The sequence below is a fragment of the Malania oleifera genome, chromosome 4, assembly GCF_029873635.1.
Source record: "Malania oleifera isolate guangnan ecotype guangnan chromosome 4, ASM2987363v1, whole genome shotgun sequence".
NCBI classification, from domain to species: domain Eukaryota; kingdom Viridiplantae; phylum Streptophyta; class Magnoliopsida; order Santalales; family Ximeniaceae; genus Malania; species Malania oleifera.
This window is the reverse complement of record NC_080420.1, coordinates 6,992,292-7,012,809: the sequence shown is the minus strand read 5'-3', so window position 1 is coordinate 7,012,809 and position 20,518 is coordinate 6,992,292. Positions and strand designations below refer to the sequence as shown.

At 36.3% G+C, this 20,518-nt stretch overlaps 2 protein-coding genes across 3 annotated transcripts; both read right to left on the bottom strand.

Annotated features, from left to right (window-relative positions):
- Positions 1–4,534: 4,534 nt before the first annotated feature.
- Positions 4,535–11,865, bottom strand: LOC131152779 (lactoylglutathione lyase GLX1-like). Of its 2 annotated transcripts, none has more exons than XM_058104639.1 (9): positions 11,541–11,865; positions 10,195–10,331; positions 9,991–10,115; positions 8,575–8,639; positions 8,278–8,490; positions 5,700–5,747; positions 5,490–5,597; positions 5,216–5,368; positions 4,535–4,859 (listed from the first exon to the last, which is right to left on the bottom strand). In XM_058104639.1, the coding sequence occupies exons 2-9, from the start codon at positions 10,308–10,310 to the stop codon at positions 4,812–4,814; spliced, it is 876 nt and encodes a 291-aa protein (XP_057960622.1). In that variant the 5' UTR covers positions 10,311–10,331; positions 11,541–11,865; the 3' UTR covers positions 4,535–4,811. The 2 variants fall into 2 exon arrangements, with proteins under 2 accessions (XP_057960622.1, XP_057960621.1); XM_058104638.1 differs by having other exon boundaries at positions 11,463–11,835.
- Positions 11,866–16,731: 4,866 nt separating this feature from the next.
- LOC131152778 (5'-adenylylsulfate reductase 1, chloroplastic-like) lies at positions 16,732–20,227 on the bottom strand. Its single transcript, XM_058104637.1, has 5 exons — positions 19,949–20,227; positions 19,466–19,624; positions 19,178–19,304; positions 17,475–18,288; positions 16,732–17,359 (listed from the first exon to the last, which is right to left on the bottom strand). The coding sequence occupies exons 1-5, from the start codon at positions 20,025–20,027 to the stop codon at positions 17,129–17,131; spliced, it is 1,410 nt and encodes a 469-aa protein (XP_057960620.1). The 5' UTR covers positions 20,028–20,227; the 3' UTR covers positions 16,732–17,128.
- Between the last annotated feature and the right edge of the window lie 291 nt (positions 20,228–20,518).

The window sequence follows — 20,518 nt, the reverse complement described above, 5'->3', positions numbered from 1 at the left end:
TATATGGTTAGAGATGCGAGATATTCTCTGATCACAAAAGTTTGAAGCACTTTTTCACTCAAAAGGAGTTGAATATGAGACGAAGGAGGTGATTGGAACTTATTAAATATTATGGTTGCACTATCAGTTACCACTTAGGGAAAGCAAATGTGGTAACAAATGCTCTGAGCAGGAAATCAGTGGGACCAACACAAGCAGCTATGGAGGTTCAGCATCCGATTCTGATGGATCTGGAGTGACTCGATATAGAGTTGGTAGAGAGTGATCCTCAGGAATTTATTGCCAGTTTGGTTGTGCAGCCTACGTTATATGAAAAGGTTAAACCTGCTTAGGGAGATGACCCAGAATTAGCAGAGGTAATAGTCAGAGTACAGGATGGTCAAGGAGAAGAGTTCAGCATTTCTGATGACGGGGCTTTGAGGTTCCATTCTAGGTTGTGTGTGCTTGCAGATGATGATATTAGGAGAACGATTTTATAGGAGGCTCACAGATCTCTATATACGGTTCATCCTGACAATGCTAAAATGTATAGGGATCTGCGAGAGTATTTCTGGTAGAATGACATGAAGAGGGAGATTGCTGAATTTGTGTAGTAGTGCTTGACGTGCCAATAGGTTAAGGCTGAGCACCAGAGGTCGGTAGGGCAGTTGCAGCCACTTTACATCCCTGAGTGGAAGTGAGATCACATATCCATGGATTTTGTTACTAGGTTACCGTCGACACCATATGGTCATAATGCCATCTAGGTAGTTGCTGATCGGCTGACGAAAACAACTCACTTTTTACCTATTAAAGTTAGCTACCCTATGAATAGATTGGCAAATATCTATATTCAAGAGATTGTTCGACCCCATGGAGTGCCAGTATCTATAGTCTCGGATTGTGACCCACGTCTTACATCACGGTTTTGGAAGAGCTTGCAGGAGGCTTTGGGGTCTCGGTTAGCATTCAACACCGCTTTCCATCCTCATACAGATGGTCAGATAGAGAGAACGATCCAGGTACTTGAGGATATGTTGCGAGTGTGTGTATTAGGTTTTGGGGGTAGCTGGACCCAGTATTTACCGCTAGTTGAATTACAATAACAGCTATCATGCCAGCATCGACATGACACCTTACGAGGCGCTTTATGATAGGAGGTGTCGTTCTCCTTTATACTGGAATGAGTTATGTGAGAGGCGAGTTTTGGGGCCAGAAATAGTGTAGTAGGTGTACGATAAAATCCAACTTATTCGAGATAGAATCAGTGCAGCTCAGAGTCGGTAAAAAAGTTACGCAAACTCTCAGCGCTGGGAATTGGAATTTAAAGTGGGTGACCATGTGTTTTTGAAAATAACACCACTGAAGGGAGTCATGAGGTTTGGGAAGAAGGGTAAGTTGAGCCCTAGGTTTATTGGCTCGTTTAAGATACTTGAGAAGATTGGGTCAGTTACCTATCGGCTAGCTTTACCCCTAGCACTGATCAGAATACATGACGTATTTCATGTTTCTATGTTAAGTAAATATGTCCCAAATCCTTCCCATGTCATCAGTTATGTAGAACTAGAATTCAGTGATGCTCTAGCATATGAGGAAGCTCTAGTACAGATCTTAGACAAAAAGGAACATGAATTGCGCAGTAAGAAAATACTACTAGTAAAAGTCTTGTGAAGGAATCACGTGGTAGAAGAAACTTTTTGGGAACTTGAGGACGAAATCAAACAGAAATACTCACACCTGTTTACTGGGGTGCAGTAGTGATTTGTAATGTTCAAATAATGACAGTTTTATTTTTAGTACAAAGTAATGAATGTGTAATTGTAATTTCGAATAAAGGATAAGTAGTGTTTTGGTTTTAGGAGAATTTTCTTTATAAGTATATTTATAATCTCCTAGGATCCTGAATGTAACCACGGTATTCCTCTCCATAAGTGAGGGTTAGTAATAAAATAAGTATTCCGTTTTATGCTAAGAGTGGTGTTCGATATAAATAGTAAATTTCGAAGACAAAATTTTTTATGAGGGGAGAATGTAGAGACCTAAAAAATTATAGTAATTAAATAATAAAAGAAAATAAAGAAACAAGAAAATTTTAAAAGAGGACTTACAGGGTCTCGTCGACGAACGCAGGGCGCTCGCTGACGAGCATCCTTCTTGGGTTCGTCAACGGGGACATTTATCTCGTCGATAAGAAGTTACCAAGAGAGCTATTTTCAGGGCCTGAATCTCATTGACGAGGAGTAGGCGTTTGTCAATGAGACTACTGCTTGGACTTGTCTACTAGGCCACGTGGCAGCACTCTATATATAGCCCTAAAACATATTTTTAATGAAAAAATTTATTTTTACACACTCTCTCTCTCTCTCTCTCTCTCTCTCTCTCTCTCTCTCTAACTCAGTTCCTCTAACTTCTCTCTACAAATCCGGTTCCGTCTCTCTCCGGTTCGATGACCAGAAGCTACCACAGGGATTCAGGGGAGATTCTCTACAACATAGCTAGAGCGAAATGTTGATTTGAGAAGTTTAGGAACCATCTCAAAATCAGGGTAAGTGAATTATTTAAGTATTTCCAGTATTACCAAATTTATTTGAGCTTAGATTTTGTATTATATGAGAATATAGTGAAGTTTTGTGAAATAAAATTAGAGTGTTATATTTTCAGGAATAGGGTGTTTGGGGACCCTGCAGGAATGGGTTGAGGATCCCAATGGATATCTTTTCAGAAGCCTAGGTAAATAATGAATAGTTTATAATTCCGAATATGGAAAAATGAAGAATATTCAGGGTATTTAGTTGATTGACAGGATATATATATATATATATATATATATATATATATATAATATTTTCAAGGTTATGGAATTATAAATGCTAGAAGTGTAATTTAAAACGTCAGTCGGCGAGCCTAAATTATCAGGTAAGGGATATATGCTATACTAGGAATTTTAGTATGGTTATCAACAGAAATTACATATTTTACCAGATTATTATTTTTCAGACCATAAAATATTTGTATAGCAGAAAACACAAATTTTATAGCATGTGAATCTAATTATTTAAATTGTGTGGCAATTTCATAATGGTATACTCAATTTTGGATTTTGAGCAACTTCAAATCTAGGGAAAAAAATCAAATTTCCTCTGTTCTCCTCTGTTTGGCAAATTTCAGTGAACCTGGATGCTCTGATATCACTAAAGGGTGGAGGGGACTCACTCAATAACTGGTTGTGACTGAAACTCAATGAGGATTGCACACAAATACACTTAATTGATTTCAATAATAAACTAGAAATAAATTACAGAGGAAAATCTCAATACAAATCTCTCACTCACTGGTTATTCACCCTCTTTACACCACACATAACATTACAAACACACACACATCTATTTATAGCAAAGGATGGACGATAGGTGAAGATTATAATCAACAATGGTGGGCTGAAGCTGGTGAAGAGTTGGTGGCCGCCGATCTCCAATGTCAACAGAAGCGGCCGGTTGGTGCGGCTGCCAACGACTCCAGACAAGTTTAATATTCAACAAGATGCACACAGAACCATTTGCCCAAACTCGCCTGAATAAAGCCATGTGTTAGCCTCAAAATAAATTTAATCCCCTTTTCATATAATTAGAAATAATAAAAAATAAGCAACCTTGCTCAATGATATTCAAATTTTGTCGCACTTATTCTACGTTGACTTCTTTTAAGATCACTTGATTTTTGTAATCTTCATTTTTCCATTAGAAGCCCTTTAAAAAAATGCTATATGTTTAGGCTTAACAAAGTTTTGAACGAGTTTAGGATTTGTCATATGGTGCATCAATGTGAGGTATTCACATTACCATACTTCAAAGCTTAAAAAGTGCTTTCAAGTAATGCAATTAGAAACAAAATAATGATGTTGAATTCTGAATTTTGTTCGTTGGAAATCATTCATAGAAATTTTCTATTTTCTTGGTTGCAAATCATCACTTGTATTATCAATTATCTTTGCTACATTAGCATGATTTAGATTTGTATTTTATTTTTTAATTAATTTTATTCTTAAATTACCCCCACCACATAGCAAATGTCTGTTTACTAGTTTTAGTAAAATTTGAAAAGCTTTATTTTGACTTTCAAGTGCTCGCGAATTAATTTGGTATTTTGATAGATTCTATCAAACAAAATTGACTTCCAAGTAAAATTCACTCAAGCTCAATTAACATCCCAATGAAATTAAATTAGGTTACGATTTTTCGAACTTTAGTTTTGAATTTGAATGAATTTTAAAGCAAATTTTAATATAACTTTGTATTACATTTTATTAAAATTCAATACAAAATCAAATCATGCCTATCCAAACAAAGGATTAGTATATTAAGACCTGATTTACAACCAAGCTCAAACTTGATAAAAAAAATATATGATAAAACTCAACCCAGCTCCATTAAAGCCCTAGCACAGAAAAATATATTTTCTGAGTCCCCCAATCCAAGACTTCAACCAAAAAACAAAATAAATTCACAACAAACATCAGGTTCAGCTCAGCACAGCACCCACTAATACATTAAACATGTTTGGGAGTACGAATTTCACGTATGGATTTAACAGAATTCAATGTAATTTTATAATCCACCGAAATCCACAGATCCAATTCTGAAGTATGAACTTAAATAAATGTCCAAAATAAATACGCTTTTAGACCCAGTTGAAAGCACAACATTACATAGAAACTGGAATTCTAGGTGCTGATCCCTGACAGATGCATGGTTCAGTAACATTAGGAAGTGATATTAGTATTTATTTTCGCTCTACGAGGCTTCGCCAACACTCCACTCCATAGGAGCAAATTACTATTCCTTCCGTAGTTCCTTCAGAAAATCTTCATTGTCGACCAGGACCTAGAAATATACAAGCACCAAATCACAACATAAGCAAGCAGGGCGACAACCAAAATATAGGGCAGATCTGTAAAACACACACATTCCAATTTCCAAACAGGAAGAAGTGTCGGTGTTGGACGGGCTCTGAACAGAACCATTTAGCCCAATTATGGCATCTATATGGATTGTTCCAACATCACACAACCAAAATTTGAGATTGAATAGATGCCTATTTGTAGAACAAGGAAATAATTACGCCAACCAAATCAAGCAACCTTACATAAAAAATGCCATGCCTTCATGTTCGGCCGCACTGCTTTCAAAATCATACAAATGAAACCAAAGATAACTTCTGTGTCTTACAGAAAACATACCGTTTTCCAGCCATCCGGATCCAGAAAAGAGGTGATCTTGGTGTTGATTCCAGGAATAGGTCCTGGTTGTCGAGTAATCTTTCCACCAAGCTCTTGTGTAACCAGGTTCACAAACTCAGCACTTTTATACACATCATCAGTACTAATAGCAACCTGGAACGGATATCACGTTCACAAAGCAGAAAACTATGTTCAAGTATAAAGGAATTTTACCGTAGGCTCTCAACAAATAAATAAATAAATACATAAATAATCATAACAATAAGTCAATAACCTGCGCATATGCATTTCCTTTCGTGTATTCAGTCACACCATAGTTATAAGTCAACCCCAGAACAGTTGTCTCATGTTCGTCTCCATACCCCATCATAGCTACAGTGTACTTAATTACATGCACCATAAAATTATGGAATTTAGTTAATCTGGGTGAGAAGTATTACAGCTCTTCCAGAAGGTACATGAAAATACATAGAACAAAATTCACCTTGTATTCAGGCCTATCAGTCTTGCTTAACGGCTTCATCCCCAATGCCTGCATGGAGGAAAACCCAAAAATGGAAGGAACATCAAATATCACATTACAGCTGGGAGTATATTAGTGTCACTAAGACTAAGATTTGGAAAAAACAAGGAACTTTGATGTAACTCAATATATCTCTTTACATTTGTTATTTATCAAATTCCTAAATGATACCAAATCAACTTCTTCAAACACTGATCCTGTTAGTCACCAGAAGCTAACAATGTTTCACTTGATCTTTAGAGCTTTTTTCTGCTTCTTTATATGCTAAAAATACACACCTAGCCTTAACATAATTAAGTCAAAACTAGATGTTGAAGCAACACCATATGCGCTAATTGCTTAGCAAAAAAATAAAAACACTATGGTTATGTTTAGTTCATAAAATAGCTAATCCTTGGAATAAGATAGAATATAGTGAAAAAAATTGGGAATAGAAGTAATAAATTTTCCTTGTATATACCTTCTTATTTCATCCAACATATACTACGAAAGGAATAAACATTTCTATGATGAAATTTAGAAATAGTTTATAAACTCATCAAAAGTTTCACATTATTATTTGCTTTATGGTAATAAGATTTTTTTATGTATGACTAATTATAACCAATCTATTATAAATAATCTCTTGATATTTATTTTGGATGCTGCAAATTAAAAAAATATCAGTTTAAGTATATGTTAAATTTAATATATTAATTTTAACATTTTTAAAATATTAACTACTACTTTAATGATTTCGTATTTATGATGCTAGAAGTTCTACTTAATTTTACCTATATAAACTGTGATCCAACTTTATTTCAAGATACGTTTTTCTTCTTCAGAACAACTCTATCTTCTATTCTCCCTCGAGATTTCTATTCTGTTGGGTAATTAAATGACACTACATCTCCTATAGTTTTAATATTTGTTAGTGCACACAAAATCAAGGCAGCTGAGTAATCCTGGAGGTCGTGCGCGTAACGACTATATGTACTAAGAATTGTTCTCCTTAGGCGCGAAATCAACTTTAAGGACAGTGGTCCTTCCATACCTCAGTTTCTGATAAGTATTTTTATTTTTATTTAAAATTAATTTTATTAGCAAATATTTTTCCTTCTGTTATATTTCCAACATAATCTATTCCTAGGAATAGAATTTTTGCAAATCAAACATAACCTACATGTGTTAATATAAAAATTTGTTAATAAAGCATGCATCCGTGGATGAGCAACTCAACAAACGGTACTCAGTACTCAGGTTAAAAGTTCTCAAAGGCAAATACTACTCCTTTACACTTCCCTCTTGCGACAAACAATATCAAATGCTTCATTGTTGCTCATGTCAAGGAGTGACATTTTTTTGGTTGTTCATGCATCAAATTTGCACCAGATTGCGGTGTTTATATAACTCCAAAATATCTAGACCTGATACTCATTCTTAATTCCAAATTTCTTGTTTTAAAAAAAAAAAGACCCAGTTCTTTGCGTGCACAAGGTTGTTTTTCCTCAAATAACCAGATGGCTGATTCGCTAAAAATCTATGTAAGCAACCATCAAAACTGAAGGAGTGTTTGTTATCACTGTCAAAAATTATGAAAACAGAAACCAAAAATGAACATTAAAAACTAAAACCTAGAAATAGGAACCAAAAACTGAAAACCAGCTAAAAGTTAATAATTAAAAACTTGTGTGGAAATATTCCCAAAACTGAAAACAAAGTTAAAACCTGATTTATTATTATTATTTTTTTTTAAAAAACCTGCTTAGTTATATTCCAAAAAATGAAACAAATTAGAAACCTAATTGAACACATTCATTTTTGTCCTTGAATCAAATAATGGTTAATTATCATACATTCCTTCAATCAGCATAAAAATTTTCATCATCAAAAGTACCACCATTAAATTTTAATAAATTAAACATTTGAAAATTTAAAGCCTGAATCAATTAAAGTACTATTAGTAATTTAGTATAATGAAATTGCAAAATAATACAGTTTAAAATATATTACGATAAACATTAGGAATCGCTAAATAATTATTTTACTTGATAAATAATAATTTTTTAAAAAAATGGTTCTTTAGTATTCCAAGAATAATCCTATTGTATAAGAAGGTTCAAAATTGTAAAAAATTTGTTGGGTATTTTTTTTTTCCAAATTTTCTCAATTTATGGATATGTATATTTTATTTTTATTTTTTCATTAAAAAATTATGTCTACAAGAGTGAATTCTAGATATTAAAATATACCGGCAACTTATGACACTAAGAAAATATGATCTTTAGTTGTTGCAGACGCATTGTCACAGCATGTGTTTTTTCACTATACTAAAACTAAAATAGAAATTAAGAAATAGAAATGATACCAAACAGCCCCTAAAGAATCAATATGAATGAATTTTTTGTATGTGAGAAACAGGGTCATGGAATATCATTCAGTAGCAACATTTTACTGATTTAAAAAAAGTATGCATGTATAAACCATAGGAACTAGTCACAAATGCAAGACAGGTCTAAAGCAGGTTGACTTGAAATAGATATTTGAAAAGATTAAGTACCTTTTCATAAAACTTGATAGAGCGATCCAGATCACCCACCCGCAGCATGACTAGACAAAGTGGGTCAGAAGTTGAACCTCTTTGGACCAGCTCAAACCTGTAGCCATCAGGATCTGTGACAAAGGCAATGACACCTGTTCCACCTTTAACTGGGCCAGCCTCCCGAGTGATATTACCACCCTTGGCCCGTATTTCTTCAACCATTTTGTAAACCTAAAAGTCCATGAGATAAGGAAACCAAATTCAATGCTGAAACTGGATCATCTAGTTACAATTTGTGAACAACTCAACACTTACATCTTGACTTGCAATTGCAAAATGTCCAAAGCCTGTTCCAATGTCATAACTATCCACGCCATAATCTGTAAATCAGCATTTGAAGTTAATAAATAGGAGATCGCAGTCACCAACAGAAGTTCACAATTACAAACGCAAATATAAACAAACACACAAACACACCCCTTAGCAATTTCATCCGCAATAATACTAACAGTGGACTTCCTGGCTAAAGAAGGTGACAATAAACCTTCTTCGTAGATAACAAGCTCTATCTAGCTTGAGATCAACTCCCTTGCTAGCAAATGTGATAATGACCTTTTTGTAACAAGCTCTGTCCAGCTTGCTATTGTTGAATTCCTATTAAGATGGGGAATACTATAAAGTTGACTAAAGTGAAATAGATACATGAAGGTTGGTTGTATTTTTCAACTTAGCATTTCCAAAGTCCCAATCGGGTCAAAATGTAACCACTCCAAAAAGTTGTTTTTTGGATGGGGTGGAGGATCAAATCACCATATTTTGAATGGTAAGTTAGCACCTTCCAGGTGAAACAAAAATTATCTAAGAGCCATATGTTTTGTGTATAGGTTATTAAGAGAACTATTTGAAGCAACAAAAATGATGTGCACACTTAGAAAAGCAAGTGCACAGTCGCATACACGCACACAATGTTAGCACCGGAGGAGTCCATGGGTCGACATAATTACACGTGAGTGAGCACCAACTTGACCCAAAAACTTAAGGCTATTGGGTCTTGGGCCTAACCATGTATATAAGCACCCATCATCCATTCAATTTTTTTAATGTGGGACAAACTCACAAGTGGAATTCTCAATAATCTCCCCTTTACTTGTGAGTTCCAACTGCTCCCCCTTAAACAGAAACCATCTCCCTTATTGGAGTAAAGCCAAATTCCCTAACAATTACTCAAGTGGGCCTTACCACTGGTACCTTACGTGGCTCGGATTGCATTCCACGTGCATCGAACCAATCCTACCTCCCACGTCTTGATCCTATTCCGATCCATCTCAGGTCTAGATGATCCTTATCGGCCTTGGTCACATTCTTAGTCCTCCAACTATTAGCACATCAGGAAAATTAGTTTCACATCTCGACTTTTACGATATCGTTCACCCAGAGTTATGAACTGTCAGCTTTGATACCACTTGTTAGCACCCGAAGAGTCCATGGGTGAGCATAATACACATGAATGAGCATCAACTTGACCCAAACGTTTAAATCTATTAGGTCTTAGGCCCAACCATGTATATAAACAACCATTATCCACTCAATTTTTTCAATGTGAGACAAACTCACAAGTGGAATTCTCAACATATAAACTTACGCATATGTACATACATACATATGCGTGTGTGGGTAAGGGGTATTTTGTGAAAAAAAATAACTGAGGGGAAAACATAAGATCTAACTTACTGTATGTTAACTCAAGAACAAAATGAGAATCTTCTTGGCCAAAACCAAGAAAGGCATTTGAGTATTTCTCTTCTGGGATGTCCCTTTTCCTTAACAGCTTCATCCCAAAGCACTCAGTGTAGTACCTGACAACAAACCAAAGTGACAGATGAGAAACTTCAATGATTCCTAAAACAAAGTCAAGTCATAGTTCTAAAAGCATACTTAATTGTACGATCAAGATCACCAACACGATACACAGCATGTAGAAATCGGTGCTTGTCTTTTTGAGCCCATTCCAACAAATCATTGCTTGGAACAGCAGGTGTAGACCCAGCCATACTCAAATCAATGTCAACACTCTGCATTCATGATTGAGTCCAGCAACAGTGTACGGTTAAAATTTACATCAAGAGTTCTGCATTTATGCAAATTTGGGCCAACACAGTTTTTTGACAGATTCATCACAAAAATGGGCACAACATACAAAAATGAACAATAAAATAACATCTGCAATTTGTTTTCTTAAAATCTTTGGCAATATTTTATGTGCAACAAGATGACTCATCTCAAAAGCTATGCAACACGTAACAGATGAACTTCAACCACTCTGCAGAAAGAGAATTAACATGTTTCAATTCTCTGAGACATCAACACTCCAAAATCGACCACCTGACTCTATTTGATTTATAAAAGACCACCAAAGAGAGTTAAATGCACTTCTGGCCATAAAATTTTTAAAATTTTCTACCTTGGTCACTGCAAAACAACAAGATCACCATACATTCTAAATTCCTGCAATACCAGTCAAGTACTTCCTGAATTATTGCAGTTTGAGTCCAATAATGCATGTAGCAGTTTGGGTTCAATAATGCGTTTAACTCATTATAAACAAAACAAAAAAATTTGAGGACTAGTAAAAAAAAGGAACTTCCTTGTCAAAATCCTATGTTGTAAATCAATTGCGCAAAGTGAAGACAACAATTTCAAAAAGTTTGTTCCCATTGAAGGCGCGTATTAGGTCTGGAGTCTTTGGACTACACAACAAAGTTAACCCGTCTTCAATCCTCATTCCTTCCCAGCCCTCTCAAGACTTGAACCAGGACTCGAACCAGACCTCCAACACACAAGACCCAAACTTTAACCATCCCTCACTGGCAAATTCTGAACTGCAACTAAAAATAAACTCATCCAGCAAACTTGCATCGCTTCGGTAATATCAACCATATGCGATCTAACGCGACCTACCTCACTGATTACAGAAATTACAGTAAATGTAACACACAAGATAACGGATGCACAAGGTGGTATATATTCGCTAATGGATAAACCATTATCCACACACAAAAGCTCAAATTCAAACACAACATAGAATTCATCAATATATAGCTACAAACAAATCAGCTCAGCAAAATTCGTCGAAATCGCAGTCTCAATTCACAAAATAAGAACAAACAGAGCTATAAGATGAACTTCGAATTCAAGACTCGAACCTAAAACGGAACGAAATCGAGAAAGAGAAAAGCTAGAAATGCAGAAAAGCTTGAAATGGAGGGGGAGAGAAAGCTCACTGGAGCAAGGGAAGAAGAGCAACCACGAGCCCTAGAATCACCCGCGTAAGAACCACGACAACCTTTATGCTACACTGGCATCAGCTGAGTGCACCTAGCGTGACGGTCTGTCACTCTGCTCGCGAGGACGACCAATAGCGGTAGTGGAATCCGCCAGCAAGACGGGTCTTCGTGGGACCGGAGCATTGCATTCTCAGTCTCATCGTGCCGGAAAGCGTGGCGATCGGACGGAGGGCCTCAAACCATGGCAGGAGTGTCCGTGAGGCGTGAACGTGAGTGAAGAGTCGAGGCCGTTGGCGGACTCTGTCCCACTACGTGGCAAGAGGACAATCCGCCACTTCATGATGGCACAGTTGAAAATTCGAAATATGTAATTTCTCGTATATATTCTAATTACTGAGAATGTAATAAAGAAGTCTGTCTCCAACCTCGAATAATTATTCGTGAAATTTTATTAAAATTATCTAAATTTTTATTGGTGGAAATTTCATAAACTCATTAGTTAATGATAAATGCAACATCTCATTTGTGCATTAAGTATTTAAAATATGCATTATATGTGCGTTAAGTATTTGATACTTAAACAGCTACTTAAACCATAAACAACTACTTATCCTGTTTTGATAATGATAAATTACAACATCTTATTTGTGCGTTAAGTATTTGAACATGTTAAGTTTCAAAAGACACAAATGACCAATGTAAAATGAAAGTCATAAAATACCTAAACCAGCACACATCATGTGGCATATTGCATGAACATTAGAAGAGCAAATCTTGAAGACTTGTGCTTCTTTTCATTTGTAATATTTATTAAGTTTAATTTATGCAAGCATGATCATTTGGTTTGAATTGAAGCTCTAGAACGACCATAACCATAGATTGACCTTAAGTTCTCCAAGTCTACATGAAAAACCTTTTCACTAAAAATGATAAGCTTACACAAAAAGTTTAAAATGATTTTGAAATCAAAACAATGGTCAAAACTCATTTGGACAAGTATTAATCTTCATTACACTTAAAATCTTTCAAATACTTTTGTTCAAGATTGGTCCAAGTCATTAGAAGGCTTATTAAGTGTGACAAATAAGGGAATCTTCGAGTAATGGCATGCATTCGTCGACTAATCAAACCAAAAGCCTTATTGAGTTCTTGCCTAGGTGATTCCTCGATGAACAGACTTTACTCATCAATGAATGGGCATGAATTGTCGATGAATGATATTGAGTCGTCAATGAAAATTTTTAGTAGCCAAATATGTTTTTCTAACTAGGTGACTCATCGACGAAATCTAGTGACTCATCGATGAATGGAGGTCACTCGTCAATGAATGGGTATGACTTGTCGACGATTCATATCAGGAGTTGAACGCCAACGGTTATAAAACTGCTAGTTTTCAAAATAAAATAATATTTTTCACTCCCCAACGGCCATATAACGACTAAATTTGGTTTTTGCCTATATATACAAGCCTAAAACACTTGGAAAATGTTAAAGAAGAATTTGGGATGTTTTGTTGAAATTTCTTTCATTCTTATTCATATTTTTATACTTCTCCTACTCTTTTTGAAAACATTTTTGGAGAAAACCTTTTAAGGGTTTCTTGAAATCTTTGAGCATTGTTTCATACTCACATTTTTATACATCAAAACTCTTCTTCCATTTGATATTTTAAAAGGTCCTTGAAAGGCTTGAGCATTTATTTACACTCATATATATATATATATATATATATATATATATATATATATATATATATATATTACTTGAAAGTCTTCTTGCATTTGATATTTCAAAGGTAATATTTAAGAAAAATCATTTCCATACTCTCACTCTTACTTGCAAAATATTTTTGAGAGAAATCTCTCTGTTAAACTTTATTTTCAAATCATTTGAGAGTAAATATAGTTTTTCATTTGTACAAATCAACTTATTGAAGAAGCAATTCTTTGTACGAAAAATTTATTTTCATTCATACTCTTGTGGTTTAGGTTGTGAACCATGGTCAAGTGAGGAGATATCACTTGAAGAGATGGTTCCGCCTATAAGGAGTATGTAAGAGGTTGGTCCACCTATAAGGATTGGTGTAACGGTGGCTCCGCCCAATTTTGAAGGAGTGGTCTAGTGGAATCCTTGAGTGGTTTACTCAAAGCGAGGACGTAAGTGGGGATAGCCAAACCTCGTAAAAATTCCGGTGTCATTCTCTCTTTCCTACACTCTTTACATTTCCGCACTTGTATGTTTATTTATATATTGTTGTGATTGGTTTACATACACACCTTTTATTTTATTTTTTTGGGATATTGTTGATGAATTAGTTAAATAATCCTCAAAAGTTTTTTAAAATTCAACTCATCCCCCTCCCTTTTGGGATTTCACCATTCCTCACAGAACCCTCACAAAGAAGATATTTAAAAAAAATTCAATACAATTGATAGCACTACCCGCAATTGTACTGCCTATTAGCTGATACAAATTGTTATCGACTTATTTACTCTTGATAACAATCATAAACTCCTTTGACACCTTTAGGTTTCACTTCCAAAAGTTACTCAAAGCCCATATAAATTCTTTTCTAAGTAAGCTAGAGAAAGCACATTCTTCTTCAATTCTAGAGCATGTCTAACATTTTGTAATGTTCTAACAATGTCATCAAACATTCTAACTTTCACAATACCAACTCCAATTACAGGACAAGGATGATTATTTCTAACAATTACTGACCCACCAACCACTCCTCATATGGACAATAATGAAAGGAACTAGCAAGAGCTCTTCTTTGTCTGAACTATTTGTTATAACACTTGCAAAACTTGAAGGTTAGTCTTTATTGTCTTCTTTCTTTCAAAGAGGATAATCCTGCTTATAGTACCCGTCCTGTTTACACTTTAAGCACTCAACATTCTTGGCCCTTGATCTAGACTTAGATATGGTCCTTCACTTATACTTCTCCTTGGATTCCCCTCTCTTACACTCAACTTTGGCAATCAAGCCCTCTGGTTCATGGTCCTCTTTGTTGAGTCTTTTTCTAACCTTATTTGACCTAATAACCCAGAAACCTCTTCATAGCTTAGAATGGATATCCCCTTAGAATAGTGTCATAACCAAGTATTAAAATGAAGAAGGAAAAGAAGATGACAACATCAACACTTTATCTTCATCTTCAATCCTCACATCCACTTTGAGCAGATCATTGAGAATTTGATTAAACTGATTCATAAGCTAATTCGGATCTCCACCCTCGTACATAGGAAGAAACAGCAATGACTTCTTCCAAAGCAATATGTTAGTATTGTTCTTCGATATATGCAGACTCTCCAATTTTGTCCATAAACCCTTGACAAATTTCTTGTTCATCACATCAAATACGATAAAATCTACCAAACAAGATCGGATAATACTAAAGTTAATATGTTCTAGTTCCATCCAATCATTTTCATCCATCTTCTTTGATTTCTCTCCTATCAAAGCCCTATAAACCTTCTATTGAACTAGAAAATTGGGTTACTCAAATATGCCATATGCTGAAGTTCCCTTTTACCATCAAACTTTTTAAATTTGGTCTTCAACCTGCTCATCCTTGTTGCGATCTAGGTGCAAACCCTAAAAAACCTAATATAACATGGTTCTCTAATTAAAACTATTGTAAAATTATGCCCTAAAATTATGCACGTACGCACAGCAAATACGAAAATTAGAGAAAACAAAAGGAAGAAGAACACAAATTTATATAGTTCAGCAATGCTTACGTCCATGGAGTACCTACATAATTTTTACTATCAAACAAAATTTGTCTTAGGGTTTCAAGTTTCAACTCTTGGCTACAATGTGTATGTATAGCCTTGTATGAAAATTTCAAAAAACCCTAATATGATATACAATTACATTACACCCTGACTCAAACGTACTATACCAAACAAGCCCTTACACCCCCTAATGCACCCCCACCTAACGTAATTTCAGCAAATAAGGAGGTATCACACATTGAGAGCTCAAGGGTCTTGTGTCCTCCCATTTGTAACAACCTTCAAGTAGATACTTTCTGAATATGAGTCACAACTCAACAAAAAAAGTGTTAAAACATTGAATTCCAATGAAAATTGGGTTTTCATGAATTATTTATCTTGTGTTGAGATTGATTGTCTTTTTTTATTTTATGCAATGGGCTTTTTTCAAGTAATGTTTTATTGAACAAATTTAAATAATTATTATGTTTTGAACAAATTTTTTTAATAAATAATAAAAATATTTATTAATTCCTATTCTGAGCTAAAAATAGATGTCATGAATAGCATAAAATCTAGTTGTTAGTAAAAAAAAATTAGATGTTTGTAAACTCAAGTTAGGTTGAGATTTGGAGATATTCTAAATCCTAAACCCTGCTCCATCCGCTGATTAGGCTTAAGACTGGTAATTTCATTTACTCCATATTTGAAAAGACCTTAAATTTGAAGTTGTATTATATTTGAATAAGATGATGTATAAAATTATATAAAAATTTATCCAAATCCACTCAAATCTAAATTCAAATTCTTAAATTCCTGCTTCTAATACTAATTTGTGTAGAATTATGCAAAACTCAATGGCAATCTCAACACATTGTCTAAATATTAAAAGGTCAATACTAGCCATATTTTTGTAATGTAGCACTGTGGCATTGGAGAAAGGAAACCAACTACAGAAGGAACTGTCTGGATGCTGCTTATGTGCAAATTGGCAGAATGCAGATGTGCAGAATTTATTATGGAGTGATGAGGATCAGTGTGGGTCAAGTTGGCAAACCAAAAAGAACCAGGCACCTTTCGGTTGGTTTGGATTTGTAATGATTTTAAGAATTTTTTAAATTGGCAGTGTGGTTTGCCACTGCATTTTTTACCCATCTCAAACCCCAAGTAGAACTGCTTGCACACTGCAATTTTTGCCCATCTCAAACCCCAAGTAGAACTGCTTGCACTGGCTGGCTTTGCCACTATGCCCCATGGGAAAAGAAAAGCTAAAACAATATTTTTAAATGAAGATTTCCTTAAGTCTATGATTTCCACATGGTAGCAGTGGCAACACAAAATAATTGCATCTGATGTAATGGCTTCATCTACATCTTGTTGTCATGCTTTTGTGTCCTGAATTGCAAATCAAATTGCACAGCCAAAAAAAAAAAAAAAAAAAAAAGTTTTGAATCTTGAACAGTGTCTTTGAGAATTGAGAGCCGAGTATTTCAGACATCCCACTCACTTTGATTCTGTACCCGTACAAAACTGAAATTAAATCCTCAGAAAATCACATTACAAAGGCACAGTGACTGTTGTTGCCATCTCCAGCCACATGACATCAATCACAAAACTCTATTCTATAGAGAAACTAGGCGTGTGAAGAAGACAAGCAAGCAAGCAAACGTAGTACCCTGTAACCCAACAAATTAAGAAGAAGCATTGTTACAGTGCAATAGGTGTGCTAGGACTGGAAGGTTGCCAATGGGGGATTCGGACTCCACCTCCCAAGCAAGAATGAAAGAGATTTCATCCCTCACCAAAGTTACGAATACCTTTATTTTCATTTGTCAAGCACAGTTTTTGATCGATATATATTTATCATCTCAGAGCATTCACAAAAGCCATCAATGAATCCACATCTCTCTTCTCCGATGGGTACTTTATGGGCCGAGATGAGTGTTTAGGGAAGAAAAGTATCGTGGGAAGGCTACCAAGCTGCAGTTCTCTCTGTGCAAATTCTTTCTGCTCGCCATCAGCCCTGAACTTCCCTACCTTCACTCCACTCCCAGCCAATTTATCCGCCAATTCAACGAACGATCCTTCCATTGCCTGTTTAAAAACAACATTTGTAAGAGAAATTTTAATTAGATGGATAAAAACAAAAACCACCCAAAAAGTTAAAGCAATTGCAGTACCAAACATCTTTGCTTACTATCTAGCATACCTGGCAGAAACGGCACCAAGGTGCGTAGAGTACAACAAACCATGGTTCTCTTCGGTTATCCAACCTTGCCAAATTCTCCATCCCAGTCCTGCTTAAGGTGACCAAATTGTCTGTGTTGAAAATATCAGCTAAAGATGCATCTCCATTTGGATGGGCAGCCCCATTCCCGTTGCCATTGAGCTGGGCTGTTCCTTCTTGTTGAATATTTCCTTTATGGAGGCCACACTCCTTGGCCTTAGCATCCTCCCACCACCACCTTCCCTCCCTCTCGTGTTGCCCTGGTAGAACAGGCCTTGTACATGGCTCACACCCAATTGAGATGTATCCTTGGGAATGCAATGAATTCACAGGCACGTTCATTGCCCTGAGGAAACTCCATATATCTTGGCCCTCCACATTTGCGACTGGGTTCCACTTCACAAGGCACCCAATCCCACCATCCATGCCTTCGAAGGAAGGATCCACCTGGACTACCGGGATTTCAGCCCTTGTGCCCGGGGACTGATCCTTCCTCTGACCAGTAACCCAAGCACGCAGACCCTTAAGAGCCCGCCTAAGGGGTCTAACTTTCCTCACACGGCAGCACTCCTGATGGCCATCCTCATAGAAAGAGTACAGTCCCTTGCTCCTAACCAATGCCTGAACCTCAACAGCATCTGGAAACATATACTCAATGCGGATACCGTAGTGCTTCTCAACGGTGTCAAAAAACTGATATGTCTCTGGATTAAGCCTTCCAGTGTCTAAGCTGAATACCCGAAATGGGCGACCAGTTAAATGAGCATACTCGATCAAAGCAACATCCTCTGCGCCACTGCAAAATAAATAAATTCACTTAAAGAAACAATTCTTCACAAATCAAAATATAAATTAGATGGTTTTGTCTGCATTTATTGTAATATGTATGCTAAATTGATTAGATCAATACAAACCCTCATCTTCAGAGTCCACTCTACAAAATTTTATGGTGCCACGATAAACTCCTCCATAAAATTTTGAAATTCGATCTAATTAACTAGGCAAGTTAACCGTAAATGTGGCCAAGCCATCAACAAAGCTACAAGTTGTATTATTGCGAATAATAAATACTGTCCCAAAGGCTATCTTATTGTCAAACCAGTTTTGAATGAACTAGAATCCATCAGTTTCCAAGATCCCTCCTCCTTCCAACCCCCCGACAATGGAGACTGAGTGGTATCTTCTACATAGAATTTGAAGACACAAATCCTTCATTTTCATACTAAAAGTCTTTAGGACTTCACAAAATGATACTGCTTTAGCACTTCTTCAATTTTATAAAATCAATTGCTGTGGATGCCATTTCCAGATTAAAAAAATATTACTGAGAAAGGAAGAATAAGCACATCTCTTGTCAATCGTTATATAAATAGCTTCTTAGCTTAAGCTCTAGAAATACAATCCTTGTCAAAGGGTAACAGCAAGCAACTCAAAATGATTGATTTCAACGTTTAAACTGTACACGAAGCAAAGAGGAGACAATTGAATTTGATGGACACCAAGTACAGAATGGAAATTTGAACCGAGATCACAAAAAATGTTCTTATAGCGGAGTAATATGTTCCAACAGTCCAAAGTGTGAAACTTCTATTCCCGTTTTGGGCATAGGCAACAATGGAACACAAAATTACCAGAATGCAAATATAGATTTAGGCAAGAATTCCTTTTTCCCCCGTGAAAACTACCTGAATGCAATTGCTATGTCGTTTCCATATGTCTCCAAGGCTTTGTCCATTATTTGAAGGGGAGAAGCGTGCTCGAGTTCTTTAGCCAATTGCTCATAATCCTCCGTCACCGGCTTCTCAACCACCTCTGCAAATATGACACGGGATAAGAATATAATCCTACGCTGGGCATGTCATTCTTGATCCAGTAACCAAGAAAAATTTATGACTGAGAGATTCTTTAAATTTCGGAACAACAATCATTTTTCCAAGAGAAAGAGGTAAGAATATATTTGCGTCTAAACGTACCAGGAGCAGCGATGGTTGCTGCAAAAGGGACAGTCGAATCGCTGCGTTTTGGTTCAGCATTCAATGGCTTGACCGAGCATCGTCTCCGAGAGAATTTCACAGCCGCCGCCGCCGGTACATGAGCATGATCCAACGGCCGAAAAGTACCAATTCGCAGAGCTACGCAAGAAAAAAGAAGACCACCAAAACACGCGCATCAGACTCAAATCTTAGCAACATAACATCAAAAACCAGAAATTCCACCGACGCTCAACGGGGAGAAAAAATCGTCAGCTTTGGAAAAGAACAAAAAAGAAAAATTGAAACGCAAAGCATAAAGACATTCAAACAACCATATTACGAACACAGCAAAAACCAGAAATTCGATTGACGCTTATGAAAAAATGATAATCAGCTCAAAAAATCGGAAAAAGAAAAAATTAGAGATGCAGAGCATAAAACTAATCAGAAAAGAAAGAAGCAACCGAAAAGGAGAGCTCGAACCTTTGGATTCTGGAGACGCAACAAGGCGCGAAGATATGGAACTAGAAACTGCAGTAGAAGAAGCAGTCGCCGACGCCATTGAAGAATTCTCAAGCTCTCTCTCTCTCTCTCTCTCTCTCTCCCTGTAACTGTGATTTCAATTTCAAACTGCGGTTATCTTTTCTGACGGCAGCGATCGGAGCTCTCCATGTGAAGGAAAACGAGAAATGGTTAAATACAGGCCGGGAGGAAGGCGAGCCTCCAGGTTCATTGAACCTGGACGCAATCCGGGGATGGCTTGTTGGTTCCTGATCGTGATGACGCGGCGGTATCTCATTGATGAGATCTCTCAGCGCTTTCGTCACGTGGCGGAGAGTGGGTGAGGGGCGGGCGTGGGCCCATGGGATCTCGGCGCCGCAGACCACGAGCCCGGCGCATGTTAGCTCTAGTCTATTTCCTCGATTTTTCCTGGTCCTCCATTTTTCTTTTATTCTATTTATCTTGGATAATTGTGGCCGTACACGTGATGTTAATTTTTCAAATTATTCGTCTCCGATTCTTCCCCCCAGAGAATCGAAATGATCTTGACCG

Bases quoted from the DNA above. Each gene is read 5' to 3' on its own strand.
- LOC131152779 (XM_058104639.1), bottom strand. From the start codon at position 10,310: ATGGCTGGGTCTACACCTGCTGTTCCAAGCAATGATTTGTTGGAATGG. The intron at 8,640-9,990 runs GTAAGTTAGATC...GCTGATTTACAG, and splicing joins TGTTCTTGAGTTAACATACA to ATTATGGCGTGGATAGTTAT. The intron at 5,748-8,277 runs GTACTTAATCTT...TCCTCCATGCAG, and splicing joins CTATCAAGTTTTATGAAAAG to GCATTGGGGATGAAGCCGTT.
- LOC131152778 (XM_058104637.1), bottom strand. From the start codon at position 20,027: ATGGCGTCGGCGACTGCTTCTTCTACTGCAGTTTCTAGTTCCATATCT. The intron at 19,305-19,465 runs GTACGTTTAGAC...TCATATTTGCAG, and splicing joins AGCAACCATCGCTGCTCCTG to AGGTGGTTGAGAAGCCGGTG. The intron at 17,360-17,474 runs GTATGCTAGATA...GTTTTTAAACAG, and splicing joins CTTGGTGCCGTTTCTGCCAG to GCAATGGAAGGATCGTTCGT.